Source organism: Tamandua tetradactyla, chromosome 17 (genome assembly GCF_023851605.1).
Source record: "Tamandua tetradactyla isolate mTamTet1 chromosome 17, mTamTet1.pri, whole genome shotgun sequence".
Taxonomy (NCBI): domain Eukaryota; kingdom Metazoa; phylum Chordata; class Mammalia; order Pilosa; family Myrmecophagidae; genus Tamandua; species Tamandua tetradactyla.
Window position 1 is genome coordinate 8,207,520 of NC_135343.1, and position 26,216 is coordinate 8,233,735.

The window sequence follows — 26,216 nt, forward strand, 5'->3', positions numbered from 1 at the left end:
GTGGCAAATATTAAAAGACCTCTTTATAAAACCTTATACTTAGGATTCTCCTCTGACTGATAATAATTTCTCATTCCTTTCCTCGTTCCTTTTGTTCACCTTAACTTGTCCACTGTTGAATGCCATTGGCCTCTCCTTTTCTCCCTCCAGAGTCAAAACTTCAGGGAGTACATCTCCTTGCACCCTCATTCTAGGCATTCTTCCTTTGTACTTTATGTCTCACTGCTTGCAGGCCACCCACGACTGGAAGTTCATCCACCACCTAAAACTAAACATGTCCAGACCATTATTTTCCCTCTAGGCCTCAAGCCTTCAACTTCCTTAACACCGTCGGTGCAACAATTTTTTTCCCATCCAGAATGGAAGGAATCTTCGAATCCTTTCTCCTTGATCACCCTCTCACCTCATGACTGTAACTGGTCCCTGAGTCCTGCCTACTTTCTGCTCTTCCCTCCTCACTGCTACAGACACAAGGCTGGGGGACTGACCATCTGATGCACGGTCTCTCTCCTCTCCGCCCACAGCCACATGTCAGGAGTCATCTTTCTTCAATGTACCTATCTACTGTTAGTCACCGGTGGCTCGGAAGGGCTCCTTTTGCCACCATACTTTCATTTGTGATTATATTTACAGCTTTACTTTTCTCTTCAGCTAAAAAAACTAACTCACCATAATTTACATAACATTTGGCTTTTTTTTTTTTTAACCCAGAACACTATTTCAACCCAACCTACTTGTCTGCAAAATAATGCACTGCTCTTGAAAATACCTCTCCAAGCCTACTTTTCTCTGTGGCCCTTTACCTCCCTAGAGATACCATATGGTACACTGTGGCTATATGCATATATGCAAAGATCTCGCCACGTATCTAAAATTATTTGTTTGTGGATCCCAAGCTTTTTGTGGGTCTTTGCCATGATTCCTACTTCTGAAATTCCACTCAAAGACCGGTGTACAATACTCTACAAGCTCTGAAGGTGTAAGAAATAAGGCTGACAGGTTGAGTCTAAAATAAGATGACTTCAAAACGGTTGATGCATAATGACACTTACCTTTTTACCTTCTTTTGATTATTTGAGAGACATTTCTGTAACAAAAGAAAATTGAAAACACTGTCAGGTGATTAAACCTATTATCAGCTTGTGAAGGAAGTTTCTCTTACCCTTCTAGCTAGTTCTGTACCACATTTCTCAGTCCATAAGAAGAACAGGTTCGACAATTTTTATACTCTCATCAAGAGCTAATGCTAACAAAAGTCCCCTTGGGGGACTGGGGAGAAAGGAGGAAATATTAAACTTCCCCATCTGAGGAATCCCTGATAGTCTCACAAGCAGTGGAGACAACCAATTCAATAGGCTGAGCCCTCAATCTTGGTGTTCAACCATATGAAACTTATTCCTGCAAAGGAGAAGCTAAGCCTACTTATAATTATGCCTAAGAGTCACCCTCAGAGAGCCTCTTTTATTGCTCAGATGTGGTCTTTCTCCTTAAGCCAACTCTACAGGTGAACTCACTGCCCTCCCCGCTACATGGGACATGACTCCCAGGGTTGTAAATCTCCCCAGTAATGTGGGACAGAACTCCTGAGGATGAACTGGGACCCAGCATCATGGGATTGTGAAAGCCTTCTTGACCAAAAAGGGGAGGAGAGAAATGAGATAAAATAAAGTTTCAGTGGCTGAGGGATTTCAGAGATGAGAGGTCATCCTGAAGGTTATTGTTATACATTACATAGATACCCATTTTTAGTTTATGGTGCATCGGAGGGACTAGAGGGGAGTACCTAAAACTGTACCTAAAACTGCTGAACTGTGTTCTAGTAGACTTGATTCTTGAAGACAAGTGTATTAACTATATAGCTTTTACAATGCAACTGTGAAAATCCTGTGTCTGATGCCCCTTTTATCCAGGGTATTGACAGATGAGTAAAATAATAAGGATAAAAAAATAACTAAATAATAGGGGGAGATAAGAGGTAAAAAAAAATTGGCAGATGGAAATACTAGTGGTCAATGAGAGGGAGAGGTAAGGGGTGTGGATACATGAGTGTTTTCTTTTTCTAGAGTGATGAAATGTTCTAAAAACGATCACGGTGATGAATACATGACTATGTAATGATATTGTGAGCCACTGATTGTATACTACGGATGACTGTATGTGTGTGAAGATTTCTCAATAAAAATATTTTTTTAAAAAAGAGTTAATGTTAATGGACAGGAAGATTTTTCCAGTTATTTCCTCTTACAACTAGTGCTGCAAAGAACATTCTTTACATGTTTTCCTGTGCGCACACGCAAGTGTTTCTCTAGAATATATTCCCAGGAATGGAATTGTTTGGCTATATGGCATTCGCACACACCCTTAACTTTATACATAGTGCCAAAATGGTTGCACCAACTTATAGTTCCATGAGAAAGATATGAGAATTATAACTGGAAGATAGCAACACTTGGTATTGCAAGACTTAAATTTTGTGGATCTGGTGTGTTTGAAATGGTATCTAACTGCTGTTTAGATTTGCGTTTTTTTGATTACTAGTGAAGTAAAACATCTCTTCATATGTTTGTTGCCCATTTGGGTATCTCTTCTCTGAATTGTTCAGATGTTTTGCATATTTTTCTGAGTCTGTCTTTTTCTTATTGACCTGTATTTTTTCTGTAAACAAGATACTTTTACAACACTTATCACCACAAAGAATTATCTGATTTTTAAGTTTAGTTTTTCTTTTAAGTTTAGCTCTGATTTTTTTGCAAAACAGAAGTAGAACTATGAATGATGCTTTAAATGCTCTTTAGTTGGTACAAAAACAAAGCAAGATCATAGGAATATATGAAAATATGAGGGAGAGAAAGAGGGGAGGAAGGTATATAGGGTTTGCATGTGAGTACTGGGGATTAATAAAGAAGGGAGAGAGGGTCAAAAGTCTGTTAGATATAATTATTTAGTAGGAGCATGAGATTAAAATATAAAAATTATGGCTGGTGTTATGGTTAGGTTCATGTATCAATTTGGCCAGGTGATGGTGCCCCGTTATCTGGTCAAGCAAGCACTGGCCTGTTCCTGCAAGGACATTTCATGGCTGGTTAATTTATTAATCATCAGCACACTGACTGCCACCATGGCTGATTACAGCTGCAGTGGCCAGAGGGAGTGTCACCTGCAGTGAGTGACATTTAATCTAATCAGCTGAAGGCTTTAAAGAAGTAGTCAGAACAGAGAATGTACCACTCCTAGGGGGTTCACTGAAGACCTACCTGGGAGCTGTCAGCTTGCAGCTGGCCCTGCAAAATTTGGATTCATGTATCCCCATAGTTGTGTGAGACACTCATATAAAATCTCATTATTTGATAGTAAAACAAATGGTATTTAAGATAGTGTTTAACATTTAGAATCTAAGGAACTCTGATATAGGTATCTATAGCTCTTTCTCCTTTCTTCCTTTAATGTTAAATTGGTTTATGAAACATTTTACATGAACAGGCTCTACAATGATTACTTAGGTATTTTATTTAAATATGCCTATGGATAAGCTAACTAAGATATCTATTTTAGATGGTTAAGATTTTCGTAAATTCAACAGGCCAAGCCCTTGATCTTAAGGCTTACTCTTGCGAAGCTTATGTAGGTAGTAGAGGAGCTTAGCCTACCTACAGGCATGCCTAAGAGTTACTTCTGGAGGACCTCTTTTGTTGCTCAGATGTGGCCTCTCTCTCTCTAAGCCCAACTCTGCAAGTGAAATCATTGCCCTCCTCACTATGTGGGACATGACATCCAGGGGTGAAAGTCTTCCTGGTGGTGTGGGAGATGACTCCCAGGGATCAGTTTGGACCTGGCACCTTGGGATCAACAATGCTGTCCTGACCAAAAGGGGGAAAAGAAGTGTGACAAATAAGGTATTAGTGGCTAAGAGAGTTCAAACAGAGTTGAGAGGCTACTCTGGAGATCACTCTTATGCAAGCTGCAGTTAAACATTGCTAGCTATCATAATTTGCCAATCTCCAACCAAAATCATTCCAGCCCATCCTAAAGAACAGCTAGAGCATTATAAAAGATTCCACAAAGGTTTCATGCACTAGGATAACTTTCCAGTTACAACCTCCAGATGGGTCCTTAGAAACCTAGAGAGCCCAGCCTTTCCAGAATATCAGCTGGTTCCATCTCCCTACCCCTTATTATTGATAGCCCATCCCAACATGAGTTAGAATGCTCATAGCCCAAATATCCCTAATGAGTGGGAGAAAGATCAAAGGTGATGGTGGAGTTATACAGAGAAGGTCAGGTTTAACAAACAAGTATGAGTGCTGAATCATTATATTGATATTTCTTTCAGTCTCCAGTATCTTGGAGCAGCTAGAAGTAAAAACCTAAAATTGTGGAATAGCAAACTCTAAAATCTGTTCTACAACTAATTGTTGTGCTGTGCTTTTAAATTTATTGCTTTTTTGTATATATGTCATTTTTCACAAAAAAGAACAAAAAGTTGATTGTGACGATAAAAAAATGTTTATTCTTTCTGGCCTCCAACATTCTGGAGCAGCTAGAAGGAAAAATCTGAGAGGATGGTATGGTAGCCCATGACAAACGCTGGGATCTGCCCTATAACTACTTGTTGAAGAGTGCTTTGAAAACTATTGCTTTTTCCTTTCTTTGATTTGTATATATGTTATTTTATACGCTAAAAAGTTAAAAAAAAATAGGAGGACAAAGGGTAAAATAATTCCACTAGTTTTGGAAATACTAGCAGTGAATGAGAGGGAAGGATAAGGTGTATGGTTGGTGTGAGTTTTTTTTTCCTTCTTTTTATTTCTTTTTCTGGAGTAATGCAAACGTTGCGAAAAATGATCATGGTGATAAATATACAACTATGTGATAATATTATGAGCCATGATTGCATACCATGTATAGAAGGTATATGTGTGAAGATTTAGCAATAAAAATATTTAAAAGAAAAAAAAGGATTTTCATATGTTAATTGTAAAAATATTTGTATCTACATATTTTCTGAAATCAGGAAAATGTTTAGTAACATAGGTCATTACTATAGCAATGTAGATATTTGTAATAATTTTCCACTTGATATTTTGAGAACATTCACTGATTTGATAGCTGATCAAATGGTATTTAAGTCAGTGTTTAATATTTAGAATTTAAGAATTTTGTTATCTGAGTTTGTAGATTCTTTTCCTTGCTGCCTTAATTTTAAATTGGGTTATGAAACTTCCTGCACAAACACAGGTTTTACAATGATTATTTGGATACTTTATTTAAATATGCCTATGGTAAAGCTAACTGAGATACTCATTTTTGGTAGTTCTAAGGGATTGTTTTCTTAAATAAATCAAAAATTCTCATATTTATAGTTATCTCCATTGGTTCTGTTTCCCTAGAGAATCCTGACTAAAATATTGGGTACTGCAGGTCATTTTTAAATGAGGACATGAAAGAAAAAATAAGATGAACTAGGAAACTTAGAGACTGAAATGATAAACATAGAAGAAATCATACCATACTGTCACTGTGATAGTTATTCTCTGATAAATTTTCTGAGAAGCCATTTTTAAAAGGTAATTCAGAAGAACTAGGAGAAAAAGAGAAAACGATTAGTTTATGAATTCTGTCCAGTTTTGGTTGAAAAAAATCAGTCATTTCTTTCTCTAGTGTCTTCATTTAATATCAAACATTTTCATAAAAATGGTTCTCTCAGGCAGCAATTTGAATTTATTAAATATCAGTATCCATCCACACTTACAATGTGCGTATTTCCGAAGAGCTGCTGCACCCGGGAGTGAAACAATCAGAGAAGACTGGGTCAGTTCTCTGCAGGAAAGAGGGGCCCATGGAAGGTTTAAACGGAACTAAATTACTTCCCCAGAGCGGCACAGTCTTTAGGTACTAACTACCACATTTATTCCCCAAATTGACAACTGTAAACAATGATAAGGTTAATTAATTTTTAATGCACGTTTGATCTGGATTTAAGAAACAAACCTGAGTTGCCCACAGAGCTTGCGTCCCTCCCTCTGAAGGTCCCGTGCTTGCGGTCCACGGTGAAACCACATGCAGGGACCGCTCTGCTACGTGACTGGTGTCCTGGCATCATGTAAACACAGTATAAGCCCAGATCAACGACTAAAGGAATTTTAAAAATTAAAATTATATCCAAAGTCAGTACATACCATTGAGGTTTCTTCTAAATTCATCTGATCATATGCAAGTTTAGCTGCAAATTGTTTTGCCTCCTGTTTAGTAGAACCTGAGGCAACATCAAATTCTTTCTGCCCAATTTTGCATTTACAACGAAATCTAGGAGAAATGATGGAAAGTATTTATCCAAACATCAAAAATAGAGTAAATCCAAGTAATGATATGAAAAAAATCACGGATTAACAAAGGCTATAAGATAACATTAATTTAGTAGGTAGATTTATAGCCCACACCTTATATAATTTAAATCTTCAATAAGATGGCTGACCAATTAGCCTGAATAATCAGGATTGGCTGACTTCTCAGCTTACGTTTTCCAGGCAACTTCTAACTCCTTGCTGCTTCGTTGAAAGATCTTGCACAAAGGCACTAAGTAGTGGTTTTTAAAAATTCCCCAAAAGTCAAAAGATCTGGGGGGTAGACTCTAAGGTAGATGATCTTCACCCCCTGGGGCCACCTTAAAACTATTAATAAGCCTGGCTCGTATTTGCTCCTTGTTTGCCCCAAGGCTCTACTAAATCTCTTCTTGGCACCCCAAAGAAAATCCGTAAGCAAGTAAACCTGTCTGTGAGGGAAGAAGGCATCTCAGGGATAGTCCGCAAAAAACTCCTAAGTACCTTCAGGTTTTTAGTCCTAAATCTTAAAAAACTCATTTTTGTATCTAGCTGTCATACCTATTTGCTTTTAAATGGCAAAGACTTAAATAAAATTCCCACTCTACTCACTTAAACAGCACTGCTCCAAAAGTTTCAAAATCCCAATATCTTTAAAAATACCTTTGCAGCTCAAAAGAATAAAAGATGATCCATATCACACCCTATACAAAAATTAATTCAAAATGGATCAAAGACCTAAACATTACAGCTAGGACCATAAAAGTTTTAGAAGAAAATGTAGGGAAATATCCTATAAAACTTGTAACAGGAAGCAGTTTCCTAGACCTTACAGCCAAAACATGAGCATTGAAGAAAGAAATAGATAAATGGGAACTCCTCAAAATTAAACACTTTGGTGCATCAAAGAACTTTCTCAAGAAAGTAAAAAGGCAGCCTATGTAATGGGAGACAAAATTCGGAAACCACATATCAGATAAGTGTTTAGTATTCAGAATATATATAAAAAGAGTCTTCAACTCAACAACAAAAAGACAAAGAATCCAATTTAAAAATGGGCAAAAGACATGAACAGACATCTCAGAAGAGGAAATACAGAAGGCTAAAAGGCACATGAAAAGATGCTCAACTTCACTGGCTATTAGGGAAATGCAAATAAAAACCACAATGAGATATCATCTCACACCCACTAGAATGAAAACAACATTATAAAATAAAAAAAAACCCACAAAAAACAGAAAACAAGTGCTGAAGTGGATGTGGAGAAAAAGGCACACTTATCCACAGCTGGTGGGAGTGCAAAATGGTACAACTACTCTGGAAGACAGTTTGGTGGTTTCTCAGGAAGCTAAGAATAGAATTGCCATATGATTTAGCAACCCCATTACCAGATATATATTCAGAGGACCCAAGGGCAAGGACACAAACAGACATTTGCACACCAATGTTTATAGCAGCATTATTTACAAATGCCAAGGGATGGAAACAGCACAAATGTCCATCAAAGATGAGTGGCTAAGCAAGTGCAGTATATACATACGATGGAATATTATGCAGCTGTAAGAATAAAGTTATGAAGCGTGTAACAACATGGTTGAACCCTGAGGACATTATGCTGAGTGAAATTAGCCAGAGACAAAAGGACAAATACTGTATGGTCTCACTAATAGGAACTAACATTAATGAGTGAACTTGGAGAACTGAAGTGAAGAACACAGGCTTCAGGAGATAGAAATAGGATAAAGATTGGGCAGTTGGTGCTGAGGGAATACAGATCGTGCAACAAGACTGACTGTAAAAATTTCAGTAATGGATAGCACAATACTACCTGACTGTGGCACAATAACATAAGTACTAAATGAAGCTGAGTGTGATAGAGGGAGAAGGGCTGGGGACACAAATGACACCAGAAGGAAAGACAGAGGATAAAGGTTGAGACAGTATAATTTAGGAATGTCTAGAAGGGACAACGATGGTGATTACATGCACAAATTAAAAAAAAAAAGTTTTTGCATGAGGGAGAACAAATGAATATCAGTATTGCAGGGTGTTGAAAATAGATTGGTATATAGGAAAAAATACAATCAATGCAAACTAGGATCTATAGTCAATAGAAACATTGTAATATACTTCCACTGAATGTGACAAAAGTATTATGCCAAAACTAAATGTCAATGGGTTGGGGGCATAGGGAGGGGGTATGGATTATTTTTGGAAGAAAAGGAAATGTCTTCAGATACATTATGATGATGAAGGCATGTCTATACACTTGGGGTGGGTTGTATATTGTTTGAATAAAACTGTTTAACAATGAACAGAGAGAAATACTGCCAGACAAAATGTGAATAAAGAGATCTATTCACTGTCGGTATGAAAATGAGAGGTGCAGCCCCTTGGAGGGCAGTGTGGTGGTTCCACAGGAGGCTAGGGGTGGGGTTGCCATAGGATCCCGCACCCCTGTTGCTCATTATATACCTGGAGGAATTAAGTGTGGGGACATGAATGGACATTTACACACTGGGGTCTATGGTGGCAGTGTTCACAGTCCACAATGAATGCAGGTGGCTTCAGGGTACAACAACTGAGGAATGGAAGGGGGAACTACGTGTATACTTACAACGGACTACTGAGCAGCCGCAAGAAGGAATGAAGTTGTGAGGCATACAACTAGGTGAACGAACTTTAAGGACAGTACGTTGAATGAAATGTCAGGAACAAAAAGAGTAGTGGTATTAGGCTTCACTCATGTGGACTAACTATAATATAAAAACTCAGTGAACTGACGTCGAGAGCATGGGATATCAGGTGACCTAGCAGTCACATATATTCAGGAGTTGTAACTGTTATTTCCAAATTCTGAGATACTGAGCTGTTTTTTTATAACCTGGTTGTTCCCAAAAACTTTGGTTATTTATGTGACACCTAAGAATTCAGAATTAGCATTCTGATGCTATGAAAGTCAGCAGTACCCCATCCATACAGGAACTATTTAAAAAGTTAAAAAAGGGATCTGACTTCGAATAGAGATATGAATAAAGCTGATCTGGATAGGACTAAGGTATAACAGAGGAAAGGATGGATAAAGGATGATATCATCCATATTTTAAAACTTCAACTTCTATAGGAGACCAAAGGGGGAGATGTTAATTTGGTGCAAAATTTATATTTTGGGTAGTGCATTTCCTAATTTAACTTGTATGGTCATTTTAGTTGAACACTATGGGTACACAGAATCTTGACTGGGGCATGAGATCTTGTTGGTTTGTTCAGGTTCATGTGATGTCCTGATATATCACAGAGTAATTTGGCCAGTGAATAAAGAAGTATTTGCAAAATCCCCTTGAGGCACTGGGGAGAAAGGAGGAAATATTCAAATTCCCCCATTTGGAGAATTACTGATATTCTCACTAGAAGTGGGGACAACCAAATCAATAGGCTGAGCCCTCGATCTTGGGGTCTGCCCATATGAAACAATTCCTGCATAACATAAGTAGGCGAGGCCTACTTAATATTAGGCATAAGAGTCATCCTCAAGAGAACCTCTTTTGTTGCTCAGATGTGGCCTCTCTCTCTAAGTCAACTCAGCAGGTGAACTCACTGCCCTTCCCCAGTATGTGGGACGTGACTCTCAGGGGTGTAAATGTCCCTTGTAACATGGGACAGAACACCCGGGTTGAGCCAGGACCTGGCATCACAGATTGAGAAAGCCTTCGTGACCAAAAGGGGGAAGCGAAAAATGAGACAAAATAAAGATCCAGTGGTTGAGAGATTTCAGTCAAGAGGTTATTCTGGAAGTTATTCTTATGCATTATATAGATATCCCTTTTTAGTTTATGGTGTATTGGACTGGGTAAAGGAAGTATCTGAATCTGTTGAGCTGCATGCTAGTAGATTTGATTCTTGAAGATGATTGTATAACCATACAGCTTTTACAACATGACTGTGTGATTGTGAAAACCTTGTGTCTGATTTTATCCAGGATATGGGCAGATGAGTAAAAACAGTAGGGAAAAATTAAATAAATAATAGAGGGGATGTCATGGTTAGGGACAGGTGTCAACTTGGCCACGCTGTGGTACCTGTTTATCTGATTGGGGAAGCGCTGGCCTGTTGTTGCAATGAGAACATTTCATAGGATTAGGTCATGATCACGTCAGCTGCATCCACAGCTGATTCCATTTGTAATCAGCCAAAGGGGAGTGTCTTCTGCAATTAGTGATGTTAAATTTAATCATGGGAAGCCTTTTAAGGAGGACTCAGAGGAGACAGGTTCCATTCTTTCTTTGGCTGTGGAGCCTCTCCTGTGGAGTTCATCCAGGCCATCCATCAGAGTCACTGGCTTCGCAGCCTGCCCTGTGGATTTTGGACTCTGCGTTCCTACGGTCACATGAGACACTTTTATAAATTTTATATTTTCAAGTGTTCCCTGTTGATTCTGTTTCTCTAGAGAACCCTAACTAATACATCTTGGTACCAGGAGTGGTTCTTAAGAAACAGTATCTTTAAAATGGGTTTTTATGAATGGTTTTCTACTCTGACTGGACTCAGAGACACTAAGGACTCTGATTCCCGTAATGAGAATGACACTCCCAATCCATGGAGTGAGTTGGCAAAGGAGATAGTCAAAATATCATCATTCGATTCTCCTAATGCTTCGCTTGTACGAAGCCAGACTCTGGGAGATAATGTTTTTGACACCTTTACAGAGTTTTGTAGAAATAAGAGTTATAGAGATGTTGGTTGGTTGTTGTTAGATACACTGTCTACATTAAGGGGTGAAAGGGATGGGCTTAAGACTTCAAACGAGAAGCTTAAGCGCCTTCTGAAAGATGTAGACGTTTCTATGAGTATCCTAAAGGAAAATCTTATTTCCTGTAGCCGTAGACTTGAGATCTCTGAAAATCAGACTCAGAATCTTATTGTTAGAGTAGCAACTTTTTAACGTAAACTGAAATCTCAGTCTTGCATGGTGTCTGCAGTTAAAGTGAGGGCATTGATTGGAAAGGAGTGGGACCCTGAAAAATGGGATGGTGACACATGGATTGATAATGATGTTGGGGGTGAGGTTGAAACCCCTAGGCCATGCTGAGCCTTCTCTAGATAACCCTGTAATAGTCTGCCCTGAGGACACAGTCACCCCACCTCCAGCCTGCCTTGAGGAATTGGCCACCCAACCTCCTCCTGAAGGGATTAGGCCTAGAGTTATTAATCCTGTTTCACCAGATGAAACTGCAAATGAAGGCCCTGAAGCAAATGGCTTGGAAGATATTTCTAATTCTTTTCATGACCCACCCCCACCACCCCTCATTTCTTCTAAGACGTATAACTAAAGTCCCAACAGGCCCCTAAAGGTGAGGTACAAAGTATCACACATGAGGAGGTATGTTATACTCCAAAAGAACTGTGTGAGTTTTCCAATTTATATAGACAGAAATCAGGGGAATATGTGTGGCAATGGATTTTAAGAGTGTGGGATAATGGTGGGAGGAATATATGCTGGATCAGGCTGAATTTATTGATATGGGCCCATTAAGCAGAGATTCTGCATTCAATGTTATAGCTCGAGCGGTTAGCAAAGGTGTTAACAGCTTGTTTGGGTGGCTGGTTGAAACATGGATCAAAAGGTGGCCAACATTACCTGAGGTTGAAATGCCAAAACTGCCCTGGTATAATGTAGATGAGGGGATCCAGAGGCTTAGAGAGATTGGAATGTTAGAGTGGATTTATCATGCAAAGTTTGCTCTTACATCCCAGGAATGTCCAGAGGATGCACCTTTTACCAGAACAGTGAGAAATAAGTTTGTGAGACTAGCACATCATCCCTCAAGAGCTCTGTGGTTGCACTTCTCTGTAGGTCAGATATTACTGTAGGAACTGCTGTCACTGAGCTGGAATCCTTAAACACAATGGGGATGACAGGATCCCGAGTTGGCAGAAGCCAGGTGGCAGCACTTAATCACCAAAGACAGGGTAGACGCGGCTATTATAATAGACAACAAACTCAAAGGAGGCATCAAAATTATATGATGCACAGGGATTTGTGGCATTGGCTAGTAAATCATGGGGTGCCTAGAAATACAACAGAAGGGCAGTCTACTAAATTCTTGTTGGAGCTGTATAAACAAAAGAGTTCTAGGTCAAGGGAACAGAAGTCTAACCCGAATTACAAAAACACAGAGTCACGGCCCCTTTATCAATTTCCAGACTTGAAACAGTTTACAGACCCGGAGCCCCTTGAATGAAGGGGAGGCCAGGTCCCTATGGGGGAGAAACCTCTTACACTGCCACAAATTTATACTGTTAATCTTCCTCTAAGTCTTCCCCAAGGAGACCGACGGCCTTTTACCAGGGTAACTGTGCATTCGGGAAAAGGAAATGATTAGATATTTTGGGGATTATTAGACACTGGTTCAGAAGTGACATTAATTCCAGGGGACACAAAACGTCACTCTGGACCACTAGTCAGAGTGGGGGCTTATGGAGGCCAGGTGATCAATGGAGTTTTAGCTCAGGTTCGTCTCACAGTGGGTCCAGTGGGCCCCCAGACCCATCCTGTAGTTATTTCCCCAGTTCCAGAATGTATAATTGGCATAGACATACTGAGCAACTGGCAGAATCCCAACATTGGTTCTCTAACTTGTGCAGTGAGGGCTATTATGGTGGGAAAGGCCAAGTGGAAGCCACTAGAACTGCCCCTACCAAGCAAAATAGTAAATCAGAAGCAATACCGTATTCCTGGAGGGATTGCAGAGATTACTGCCACTCTTAAGGACTTGAAAGATGCAGGGGTGGTGATTCCCACCACATCCCTGTTCAACTCTCCTATTTGGCCTGTGCGGAAAACAGATGGGTCTTGGAGAATGACAGTGGATTATCGTAAACTCAACCAGGTGGTAACTCCAATTGCAGCTGCTGTTCCAGATGTAGTATCATTGCTTGAGCAAATCAATACATCCCCTGGTACCTGGTATGTAGCTATTGATCTGGCAAATGCTTTTTTCTCAATAGCTATTAGTAAGGACCACAAGAAACAGTTTGCTTCCAGTTGGTAAGGTCAGCAATATACTTTCACTGTCCTACCTCAGGAGTATATCAACTCTCCAGCCCTATGTCATAATCTTGTTCGCAGAGACATTGATCATTTCTGCCTCCCACAAGATATCACACTGGTCCATTATATTGATGATATCATGTTGATTGGACCCAGTGAGCAAGAAGTAGCAACTACTCTAGATTTACTGGTAAGGCATTTGCGTGTCAGAGGATGGGAGATAAATCCAACAAAAATACAGGGGCCTTCCACCTCAGTAAAATTTCTAGGTGTCCAGTGGTGTGGGGCATGTCGAGATATCCCTTCTAAGGTGAAGGATAAATTGCTGCATCTGGCCCCTCCCACAACCAAAAAAGAGGCACAACGCCTAGTTGGTCTTTTTGGATTTTGGCGACAACATATTCCTCATTTGGGTGTGCTACTCTGGCCCATTTATCGAGTGACCAGAAAAGCTGCTAATTTTGAGTGGGGACCTGAACAAGAGGAGGTTCTGCGACAGGTCCAGGCTGCTGTGCAAGCTGCTCTGCCACTTGGGCCATATAATCCAGCAGATCCAATGGTGCTGGAAGTGTCAGTGGCAAACAGAGATGCTGTCTGGAGCCTTTAGCAGGCCCCTATAGGAGAATCACAACGCAGACCCTTAGGATTTTGGAGCAAAGCCTTACCATCTGCTGCAGATAACTACTCTCCTTTTGAGAAACAGCTTTTGGCCTGCTACTGGGCCTTAGTAGAGACTGAACGCTTAACCATGGGCCACCAAGTTACCATGAGACCTGAGTTGCCTATCATGAGCTGGGTGTTGTCTGACTCACCAAGCCATAAAGTTGGGTGTGCACAGCAGCACTCTATTGTAAAATGGAAACAGTATATACGAGATAGAGCCAGAGCAGGTCCTGAAGGCACAAGTAAGTTACATGAAGAAGTGGCACAAATGCCCATGGTTTCCACTCCTGCTGCCACATTACCTTCTCCTTCCCAGACCAGAGCTATGGCCTCTTGGGGAGTTCCTTACAGTGAATTTACTGAGAAGAGAAAACTCGGGCCTGGTTTACAGATGGTTCAGCACGATATGCAGGTACCACCCGAAAGTGGACAGCTGTGGCATTACAACTCCTTTGTGGGGTGTCCTTGAAGGACAGTGGTAAGGGGAAATCCTTCCAGTGGGCAGAACTTCAAGCAGTGCACCTGGTTGTTCATTTTGCTTGGAAGGAAAACTGGCCAGAGGTGCGTTTGTATACTGACTCGTGGGCTGTTGTTAATGGTTTGGCTGGATGGTCAGGGACTTGGAAAGATCATAATTGGAAAATTGGTGACAAAGAGGTCTGGGGAAGAAGTATGTGGATAGACCTTTCTGAGTGGGCTAAAAACATGAAGATATTTGTGTCCCATGTGAATGCACACCAGAGGGTGACTTCAGCAGAGAAAGATTTTAAGAATCAAGTGGATAAGATGACCCGTTCTGTGGATACCAGTCGGCCTCTTTCCCCAGCAACTCCTGTTACTGCCCAATGGGCTCATGAAAAAAGTGGTCATGGTGGTAGGGATGGAGGTTATGCATGGGCTCAGCAACATGGACTTCCACTCACCAAGGCTGACCTGGCTACAGCCACTGCTGAGTGCCCAATCTGCCAGCAGCAGAGACCCACACTCAGCCCCCGATATGGCACCATTCCCCGAGGTGACCAGCCAGCTACATGGTGGCAGGTTGATTATACTGGACCACTCCCTTCATGGAAGGGGCAGCGATTTGTTCTAACTGGAATAGACACATACTCTGGATATGGGTTTGCTTTTCCTGCACGCAATGCTTCTGCCAAAACTACCATCCGTGGGCTTACAGAATGCCTTATCCATCGTCATGGTATTCCACATAGCATTGCTTCGGATCAAGGAACACACTTCACAGCAAATGAAGTGCAGGAATGGGCACATGCTCATGGAATTCTCTGAATTCTTACCATGTTCCCCATCATCCAGAAGCAGCTGGATTGATAGAACGGTGGAATGGCCTTTTGAAAACTCAATTACGGTGCCAACTAGGTGGCAAAAACTTGAAAGGCTGGGGTAATGTTCTCCAGGAAGCTGTGTATGCTCTGAATCAGCATCCACTGTATGGTGCTGTTTCTCTCATGGCCAGGATCCATGGTCCAGGAACCAAGGGGTGGAAATGGGTGTGGTGTCACTCACTATTACCCCTAGTGACCCACTAGGAAAATTTTTGCTTCCTGTCCCTGCTACCCTGAGTTCTGCTGGTCTACAGGTCAAAATGGGGTGTGCTTCCTCCAGGAGAAACAACAGTGATACCACTGAACTGGAAGTTAAGATTGCCACCTGGTCACTTTGGGCTACTTATGCCTCTGGATCATCACACCAAGAAGGGGATTACATTATTGTCTGGGGTAACTGACCCTGACTATCAGAAGGAAGTAGGATTGCAACTACATAATGGAGATAAAGAAGAGTTTTCTTGGAATATAGGAGATCCCCTGGGGCGTCTATTAGTACTACCATGCTCTGTGATTAAAATCAATGGAAAACTGCAACAACACAATCCAGGCAGGAGTACTAATGGCTCTGAAACTTCAGGAATGAAGGTTTGGGTCACCCCACCAGGCAAAGAACCATGGCCAGCTGAAGTGCTTGCTGAGGGGAAAGGTAACATGGAATGGGCAGTGGAACAAGGTAATGATAAATATGAACTTCGACCACGTGATCAGTTACAGAAACGAGGACTGTAATGCTGTTTTGTTCATGTTATACTATTTAAGTTGTAAGATATCAAGTTTAAGAATGAATATTGCCCAAGGATTTGCACCCTGTTCTGGAGAGATTTAATGTGTTTCCAGTTATATGCAGGACAGTTGAGTATTGTCAGGTAAAAGAAAAAAAAAAGTGTGCTTATTTGTTTTCATTTGGAAATTAAGTATGGTCTAAGGTGATATATATATATATAGGTGCCAAGCTGACAAGGGGTGGACTATCATGGTTAGGGACAGATGTCAACTTGGCCAAGTTGTGGTACCTGTTTATCTGATTGGGCAAGTGCTGGCCTGTCTGTTGCACTGAGAACATTTCATAGGATTAGGTCGTGATCACGTCAGCTGCATCCACAGCTGATTCCATTCGTAACCAGCCAAAGGGGAATGTCTTCTGCAATTAGTGATGTTAAATCTAATCATGGGAAGCCTTTTAAGGAGGACTCAGAGGAGACAGGTTCCATTCTTTCTTTGGCTGTGGAGCCTCTCCTGTGGAGTTCATCCAGGCCATCCATCGGAGTGATCGGCTTCGCAGCCTGCCCTGTGGATTTTGGACTCTGCGTTCCTATGGTCACGTAAGACACTTTCATAAATTTTATATTTTCAAGTGTTCCCTGTTGATTCTGTTTCTCTAGAGAACCCTAATACAGGGGACAAAGAGTAAAATAAATTCGGTAGATGGAAATATTAATGGTCAACGAGAGGGAGGAGTAAGGGGTATGAAACATGGGTTTTTTCTCTTTTTCTTTTTCTGGAGTGATGCAAATGTTCTAAAAAAATGATATGGGTGATGACTACATAATATGTGATGATACTGCGAGCCATTAACTGTACACCATGTATGGAATGTTTTTTTTTTTTCTTTTTTTTTTTTTACATGGGCAGGCACCGGAAATCGAACCTGGGTCCTTGGGCATGGCAGGCAAGCACTCTTACCTGCTGAGCCACTGTGGCCCGCCCTGTATGGAATGTTTTTGTGTGAAGATTTATTAAAAAAAATATTTTTAAAATAAATAAATAAGAGCTTGAAGTAAAAAATGCACCACAGAACAGTACAATACAAAGAATAAACCCTAATGTAAACTATGGACTTCAGATAATAATATAATTTGAATAATACTGGTTCATTGGTTTCAACAAATGTAGACTTATGCAAAACATTAATAATGAGGCAAGCTGTTTGGAAGAAGGGTGTTTTATGGGAACTCTGTACTTTCTGTATGATTTTTCTGTATCTGCTCAAATTAGTAAATAAACAGCAAAGCAAAATAATTCGATAAAAGAAAAAACACCTTAGCAGCAAACCTTATTAGCCTTCAACTCTCTAAAAACTGTAGTATGTTAAAATTTGTAAACTAACATATTCCTAATATAAAAGTGACTTTTATTGTAATCATTATTAACTGAATAGATATGGATATGGAATGTTGCAAAAAGGTTTAAGAAAGTAAATTTTACAGTCATTATTGACAAGCCCTAAGTGAATATAGAAAATTGCAGAAGGTTTAAGCCTTAGATGGATATGGAAAGTTATAGAAAGTGTTTCTTTTTTAAATATTTTGTTTAGAGTCACTGCAAGCTGCAAAAAGTTATAGAAAGCTCATAAAAGTAAATTCTGCCTGTCCTAGTCAATGCTGCTCTCTGTTAAACTGTTCTTAATGAAAAATCATAAAAGTTTTTCTTTACCATCTGAGTACTCCAACTAAAAAATTAGGTTAATAATATCCTTGTTAATGTTTATGTTAACCTTATCATTCTTTATTTCAAAAGACAAGTATTCTCACCCTTAAAGAAAAACTGTTACAGAAGATTTGTTCACTCACCTTGTAAAAGTAAAGTGCTAAAATAGTTTGACATAATTAAGAAACCAAATAAAACAACATACAAATTTTTGGATGCTCTGCTTTAGGATTTTTGCAGAGCAAAAAAAAAAAAAATAGTTTGACATATTACATAAAAAGTGTTCAAAAATACTACAACAATTAAAATATTTTCTATCCTTCTGTTAGCTAAATTTGCATGGGTAAAATGTTAGCCATATATTTTAAAAATTGCATAAATTTCTGAAAACTTAACAATATTCTCACTATCCATGTTACAGCCTAATACTAATCTGTATAATGTTAACCACATTTAGTTATCAGTTAACTACTTTACTCTAAAGCTTTTCTAAAAGTACGGGCGGTCAACAATAAGTCAAAACTTCATCTTCAACAAAAAAAAACTTCAAAGGATAAACAAGGCAAGTATACAAACTATGTTCTACATGCTAATTAATATAACCCTAGTAAAGGTGTAGATGTAAACAAGACAAAACTGCAGTATTTCACAGTTAATAACCCCAATATAAAACAACAGTCTATTTCTATTTCTGAAAGTAAATTCACTTAAAATGCTTGTAAAAATTTAAAGCCTAAAATGTAAGTAAATCACATTTACTCCTAACTTTAACTGATACTTCTAAATTCTGAGATGCTTTGCTGTTTATATAACCTAGTAGTTCCCTAGAACTTTAAGTATCTGTGTAACACCCAAGACTCAAAGTTCTCCAGCTCTAACAGTCAGCGTGGCACCAGACGTCATGATAATGTTGATTTAGTTAAAGCTAAAATAAATACAATATTGTCTATATTCTAAAACTATAAAAGTTTCCCAGTTGGAGAATTCCTTCTCTTCTCTTAAACAATGAAGGGCTCCCAATTGGAGACAAAACCCCACCCACAAAAACTTTAACTCAGAAAACAAAACTAATAGCTCTCACCTGAGCTCTACAACTAGGCCAAGGGAGTCTCTATGACTTTCTGCACGTGTCCTGCATGCGTTAAAAAATAGTAAAGCTTTCTCCTAATTAAACACCACCAAGAAATACTCGATTTCTTAAATGTTGTGCTCTTACCAACAAAATATAGTGGTAATTCACTGCCCTGGAGATCAGAAAAATCACACAAGCATTAATTGGGCTGACAGGGCAGCCAAAGCCGCAGCCCAATCAAGCCACTTATAAGCGTCATTCCAGCACCCCTTAATTTAGCACATATGCCTTCTTCTTCCCCACTTAAACAAAAGCAAACCTCCCAGCTAAAAGTCACTCTTAAACCTAAAAGATGGTCATTTCCTTCCCTCTTTCCCAGTTTTGCTTGGCTGATGCATCTCCTAAGCCCACTCACTTCTATCCTCCTGTTGCTATTAATTGGCCCTTGCATTTTTAAACTTCTCACCAAGTTTGTTTCTTCCAGACTAGAAGTCCTTCACACCAAACCAATGCTGATGCAAGGATTTTCAGCCATTCCAACTGCCCCTCTGGACTCTTCCTCTCTCAACCTAAATAAGACAGTGAAAGACTTCTGTGCCCTGCCAGGCAGGACCTACACCCAACAAGCCAGAAGCTGCTACAGAAGATGGACCATTGTTCCCCGGCACCCCTTAAGATTAAGGGGTGAGAGCTCTTTGAGGGGGGATTTTCTGCAAAATCAGATGCGAAAATGAGTTTGTATTCCTGCAAAGAAGAAGAAACTTTCTTATAATTATGCCTAAGAGTCACCCTCAGAGAACCTCCTTTGTGCTCATAATGTGGCCTCCTTCTCTCTAAGTCAACCAACACTTGAACTCACTGCCCTCCTTCTTGCCTAGGACATGACTCCCAGGGGTATAAAACTCCCTGGCAATACTGGACAGAAATCTTGGGATGAGCCGGGACCCAGCATCATGGGATTGAGAAAGTCTTCTGTACCAAAAGGGGGAAGAGAGAAATGAGACAAAATAAAGTTTCAGTGGCTGAGAGGTTTCAGAGTGGAGAGGTTATCCTGGAGGTTACTCTTATGCATTATACAAATATCCCTTTTTAGTTTATGGTATATTAGAGTGGGTGGAGGGAAGTACCTGAAACTGCTGAGCTGTGTTCCAGTAGTTTGGATTCTTGAAAAGGACTATATAACGATATAGCTTTTACAATGTGACTGTGTGATTGTGAAAACCTTGTGTCTGATGGTCCCTTTATCCAAGGTATGGACATATGAGTACAAGGATGAGGATAAAAAATAAATAAATAATAGGGGAGGGATAAAGGGTAAAAAAAAAAATGGGGTAGATTGACATACTTGTGCTCAATGAGAGGCAAGGGTAAAGGGTATGGGATGCATGAGTTTTGTCTTTTTTCTTTTTATTTCCTTTTCTGGAGTGATGCAAATGTTCTAAAACTGATCATGGTGATGAATCTACGACCATGTGATGATATTGTGAGTCACTGATTGTATACTTTGGATGGACTGTATGTGTGAGACGATTTCTCAATAAAAATATTTTTAAAATAAAGCAAAGAGCCACAGTAGCTCAGTGGCAGAGTTCTTGCCTGCCCTGCTGGAGAACCGGGTTTGATTCCCGGTGCCTGCCCAGGAAAAAATAAATAAAGGAAAGAAGTCTCATTATTGCGTAGATACAAAGGAACAGAAGGAAAAGCCAAACAGCAGCTCACCTTTTGAGCCCCGGTTCCCTTGATTCATATTGCTCATAATTCACAGGCAGGTTTTCCTTCTGGGCAATCCTATTAATAAGGCCTATATAGTTCCCAATAGATGACCCTTCTGAAGTGTCCATGGTTGGTGGTGACAGACAACTAACCTCCTACAAAGAAAAAAGTCTTACTTAATAGAAGTGACAACAAAGATCTATTTTATTTTACTCTATTTTTCTAATAAACTACTAAATGAGCAATCTAAAGACAACCTAAGTTTTATTTCCCTACTACATACTCAGAGTGAAAGTGTAAATATATTCTTCCTCCCATCAGGAAAAAATATATTTTAACAATAGGAAAAAAATAACCCTTTTTCTTTTTATAGTTTCATAAAAAAAAATACAATAGTCCATTTTCTTGATTTTCTATTCAAAATACCATGAGATGTTTTAGCTGCAATTTCCTTTCCAAAGACCCATCCCATATTTCCACTCAGCTTTCTACCCTGTATGCTTCTGCTGGTTTAGCGCACTCTTCCTAACTCTCAGAGGCGGAGTAAGAGAGATCAAAATGATTTTTAAGACACTGTTTAATATTTAGAGTTCAAGTAACTCTGATAACTATATTTATAGATTTTTTTTCCTCACTTGCTTTCATTTTAAATTGTTATGAAATACACTGTACATACAGGCTTTACGATGATTACTTAGATTTTTTTTTAATATGCCTATGGATAAGCTAACTAAGATCATCATTTTAGGTAGTTAAGATTTCCATGTTAATGGTAAAAACATTTGTATCTTCATGTTTTCCTGAAATAAGGAAAATATTTAGTAACATAGGTCATTACTATAGCAATATAGACATTTGTAAACTTTTCTACTTGATATTATGAGAACATTCACAGTTTCGACAGCTGATCAAATGGTATCTAAGTTCTTAATACTTAGAATTTAAGAACTTTGCTATCCGAATATGTAGATTTTTCCTTATTACCTTAATTTTTAAAAAACTTTTTTATTGTATAGTATAACATATATACAAAGCAAAGAAAGAAAAAAGGAATAGTTTTCAAAGCACTCTTCAACAAGTAGTTACATATAGGACAGATCCCAGAGTTTGTCATGGGATACCATATGTTGCCTTAATTTTAAATTGGTTTATGAAACTTACTGTGCAAACACAGGCTTTACAATGATTATATGGATACTATATTTAAATATACCTATGGTTAAGCTAACTAAGATCCATTTTTGGTGATTCTAAGTGTATTATTTGTTTCTCAAAAAAAAAAAGAGAGAGAGAGAGATTAAAACAAAGCTATACTCTGAACTACAACTGACTGAGAAAGTTGAATATGCCAGCAGCATCCCTAGTATTACAATCTGTGCATTCTTTTTTCCTAATTTAACAAAATCTTATCTGAAGCTTGACTATTTAATTAATCTTATCAAAGAACTAGCTTTTAGCTTTATTGATCTTCTTCGTTTTCTTTGATATTAATTCCTGTCCTTATTTTTATTATTTTCTTTTTTCTGTGTTTTGGGGAAAGGTATTCTGTTATTCTTTCCCTAACTTCTTGGTCCAGTTTTATGGCTCATTAATAACTTACGAGTTTGTGAGTGTGCTAGATCTTTTTTAATGTTGGTTAGAAAGCCCATGTTTCAAGTACAATTTTTTCAGTACAGTGTCTTAAAAAATACACTTTCCCAAAATTTTCAATGTCTGAAAAGGACCTGTTATCGTACAGGTAAATGTCTACCTCTCATTTCCCAGCTGTTGTTCCACTGTCTCTTAGTTTGCAGCCAACCTGAAGCTCTGTTTCATGTTTACATTTTACATATTTCCTTTGCTTGTCTACATGCTTACAGGATTCCTTCTTCCCTGGAGCTCAGTACTTTCACAAGCACTGTCTTGGTGGGTCTGTAGTTTCCCATTCCTGATGGGTCATTTTAATTTACAGACCGTCCCTTATTTCAGAAAAAAATTTTTCTGCTGAAATGTCATGAGATATATTTTTTCCTGAACTATCAACTCTGTTCTCTTCAGGAATACAGGTATAGCTCTTTCTCTTGCCATTCACTTTTATCTTTTTTGGTCTTTCTCACTGCACCCCCTCAAGTAGGTGGAGGGGGCTTTTGCCAGAACCTGTCAGCTCATTTCTCACTGTTTCCTTCCCACAGCTGTTCAACTTTACAGTACTTTACTGCTGCTGGCAACTCTAAACAGGCATTAACTAGCTTTGCCCACATTTCCTCGGTGTCTCTCTCATTCAGAGTTCTACAAAACAGAGAAAGGGGAAAAAACCGAACTAAACTCCTGAATGTAAAGGAACCTGCAAATGGCTTTACTTTGTAGGTGGGTATTTTCCCATAAGAGAGAAAAAAAAATACATATATATATATATATAAAATATATATATATATATAATATATATATAAAATATATATATTATATATAATATATATATAAAATATATATATATATATATAATATATATATATATATTTGCAAGTTTTCTTTTACTGGAAAAGAAAAAGGTAATTACGCACCTTGTTTTCTTTATTAAGTTCATCCAAAGCTACTTTGGCTGCAGCATTTTTTGCTTCCTTCTTTGTTCTACCTTCCGCTGCTGGAAATTCTTGCTTGTTTATTATAACTTGAAATGTAAACCTGATTTCAAAGAAAGTATTCCCAAAATATTATAAACCTCATGGATTATCTAAGGACATCTCCAATCACCACTGCCTCCTGTGACTAACTTTGAAGGTTTGAACCTACACTCAATATAGAATGTAAACAATCACACCCAAACAGCAAAATAGCATATTTTCTTGAAGCATGGAAAGGCTTACGCCATCATTTTTCTCTGGAGTACTCCAGAGTTGCCACTTTATGCCAGGGGGATTTTCATGGAACTCTTTGGCCACTTTGCTACAGGGCTAAAATACTCACTTTTAAATTGTGCAACAATTATACTTCCCCCAGGTAGCATTTTATAGCAATATATCCTTTTTTTAGAGCAACTTACCTTAAATCATGTGGTGGTCCTGTTGCAGACAATTCACGATAATTAAGTTCTATGCCATGCTTCTGACGATATTTATTAAGTTCTTCTATGAAGAAACCTGGTGAAAGACCATTGGCCATTTCTGCTTTCAATAACCTACAACAAAAGAGATGTTTAAAAGAAGTGGTACTCATAGAACACATTTAATCTGATTTTCCCAGTCTAGATTAGGAGCCAAACGAGGTAGGGAGAATCTCCTCTATATGACTTACTTCAGCCCTGCATAAATTCAGGGAAAACAATCTTACAAAAGCTTTCTACCAAGTACCCTGCAGACGGCGGAATCAAGTTAACCTCTTCAAAATCTCCTACTTTCAAAATTCAACCAGCCAAAGAACAAAGGGGCCTCTTCTTTTTTAATTTTGCCTTCTGTCTCCACGGAGCAGCAAGTACCAAGTTCATCTACCTGCATGAGAAGGTGAAAAAGCTGCAGAAGTAGAGCTAGAATCTCTCATTCTGAGAAGAAAAGGGTTTCAAGTATAGACAATAAGGGAAGTTTATACAATCATGAAGGTTTTAGCTGTATGGAAATAGGATTCCCCAGGGAATCCAAAACATCCCCCGCCTTGAAAGTCACAGAAGTAAATTTTAGGACAATTTACCCAGTGGGTTAGGGGATGGCCATGTGGATGGGTCTTACTGGACCAAGACAGTAGCAATGATGTAAATTATAAACAAAATTTAAAACAATATAGAGAACGGCACAGGATACAGAGAAGTGCATTATAGCTCACTGGCCAGCACCAGCCCAGCACTGTGAGACTCTCCTCTAAGCAAGATGAGTTGAAAATGAGCATGGACGTTGTGCTCCCCTCCTTTCCCTTCCCAGGTCTGAGCCCCCAGATAGAATATGCCTGGACTGGATGCCTTGGGACTGGGGCCTGCCTTGCTCATACCATGAGCTGGAGGCTTCCATCTCCAAAGCCCCAACCACCAGGACTAAAAGCAGCTCTTCTCTCCTTTCTGCATGTCTTCTCCCCTTCCCCTCAAGTGTGTACTGCAGTTCGACGCTGATTCCATTCCACCCCTCCAGAAGTCCCCTAAGAAGCCTGTGCCTTATTCCTGCAGGAGACGTATGTTCTGAGATAGTCCAGCCCATGCTCCTTGGTGGGCGAATGCTTCTGCCCACAGGGCACATGGCACAGGAAGGCCCCATGGTGGCCCCATTTATGTATTCATCTTTTGGCAACTTCTCTTCACAGACAATTTCTGCATGAAGCAGATGACCTAAAAATTAACCACACTTGAGTTCCTCTGACCCCAGCCAAACTAATTCTCAACTCATAATGATTTATCAAATGGGAGTAGAGGGGAAAAGACACCACATTTAGTCTTTAATCTCCCAGAAGTCTTCCTTAGAACTCTTGGTTACTTTTAGGTCTCTGCTTTCCACTCCTGTCTTTAAAATCATAAAGATTAAGATTCCTAAACTACCTGAAGGTGGCCCCCAGAGTATTAACTTACCTCTTACCTCTCTTTCTTTTCCACTTGCACAGGCAATGAAATCTCAAAACAGAGAGAGAGAAAGCCTGCTGGAAACACATGTTTCAGATGCCTTCCCCAAAGGCCAACTTCCCCTCTGTGTTCCTTGCCTCCACTAAAGGCTTTACCTTAGCCCAGCAGGAACCCGTGCATCCTCTGCTTCTCTCCAACCCATTTCCCCAATACAACTGGCCAATTCCACCTCTAAATTTCTTTTTAAAATATCCCCTCTTCTTGACCACCGTTGACAAGAGCCCTTATCAACCCTCACTAACCCTCCATAAGGTTTTCTGTCAGAACCCCATTGCCAAACCACTATGACAATCTGGTAAACTCACTCTTGCTCCTTCTAGGATGACCTTCAAACTTCCGTGCTCTTCCTACCTCCCTTCTCCTTCCCAACTGATAATCTGGCTTCCTACCTCACGGTCATAATAGGGGCCTCAGGTTCTCTCCGTCTAGTTACAATCCGCCACACAAGGCCAAGGTGACAGCAGTTTGGATGGGGTACACTGGAGTCAGGCTGCAGAACGTGCCTCTATCTTTTCTCATCCTCTCCTTGGTTAGTCCAGGTAGAGTACTCATGATTCCCCTCTCTTCCCTGGACTCTGGATCCCATCCTGCTGTGGCTTGGAGCTGGGTTCCCCAGAAAAGTATGTTCGTAGAATTATTCCATTCCTGTGGATGTGGATCCATTGTATATAAGATCTCTTCAAGATGCTACTTCAGTTAAGGTGTGGCACAGATGAATCCGATTGGGCTTTAACCCAGGTTAGTGGAGTTCTTTATAAACAAGGTGAACATCAGACCAAAATAAAGCCAGAGGGAGCAGTCAGAAGCTGAAAGTAAATGGAGCCTGGAAGAGAAAGGAGTAGCCAGGAGAGGCTGCCATGTGCGTTTTCATGTGGCAGAAAAACTGAGGACAAGAATTGCCAACAACCAGAATGCCACAGTCTTCAGGGAGAAAGTCTCACCACATAAGACAAGGTACCTTGATCTTGGATTTCTCTTAACTTCAAAACCATAAGCCAATAAATTCCCATTGTTTAACCCAACCCAATCCATGTTTTTTTATCAGGCAACTAAA

The 26,216-nt window shown here is 39.5% G+C and overlaps 1 protein-coding gene across 4 annotated transcripts in view; it reads right to left on the reverse strand.

The window, feature by feature from the left end:
- The window catches only part of EIF2AK2 (eukaryotic translation initiation factor 2 alpha kinase 2), a 66,236-nt gene that overhangs the window by 28,238 nt on the left and 11,782 nt on the right, over positions 1-26,216 (reverse strand). For 3 of the 4 annotated variants that reach the window (XM_077133989.1, XM_077133988.1, XM_077133987.1), the window contains exons 2-9: positions 23,609-23,743; positions 23,130-23,250; positions 20,596-20,744; positions 6,177-6,303; positions 5,989-6,090; positions 5,750-5,817; positions 5,506-5,578; positions 1,053-1,087 (exon numbers count right to left, since the gene is read on the reverse strand). In XM_077133989.1, the coding sequence (XP_076990104.1) occupies positions 1,053-1,087; positions 5,506-5,578; positions 5,750-5,817; positions 5,989-6,090; positions 6,177-6,303; positions 20,596-20,744; positions 23,130-23,250; positions 23,609-23,727 (794 nt within the window). In that variant the 5' untranslated portion in view covers positions 23,728-23,743. The remainder of the gene's footprint in view (positions 1-1,052; positions 1,088-5,505; positions 5,579-5,749; positions 5,818-5,988; positions 6,091-6,176; positions 6,304-20,595; positions 20,745-23,129; positions 23,251-23,608; positions 23,744-26,216) is intronic. The other variant, XM_077133990.1, reaches the window with a different exon arrangement.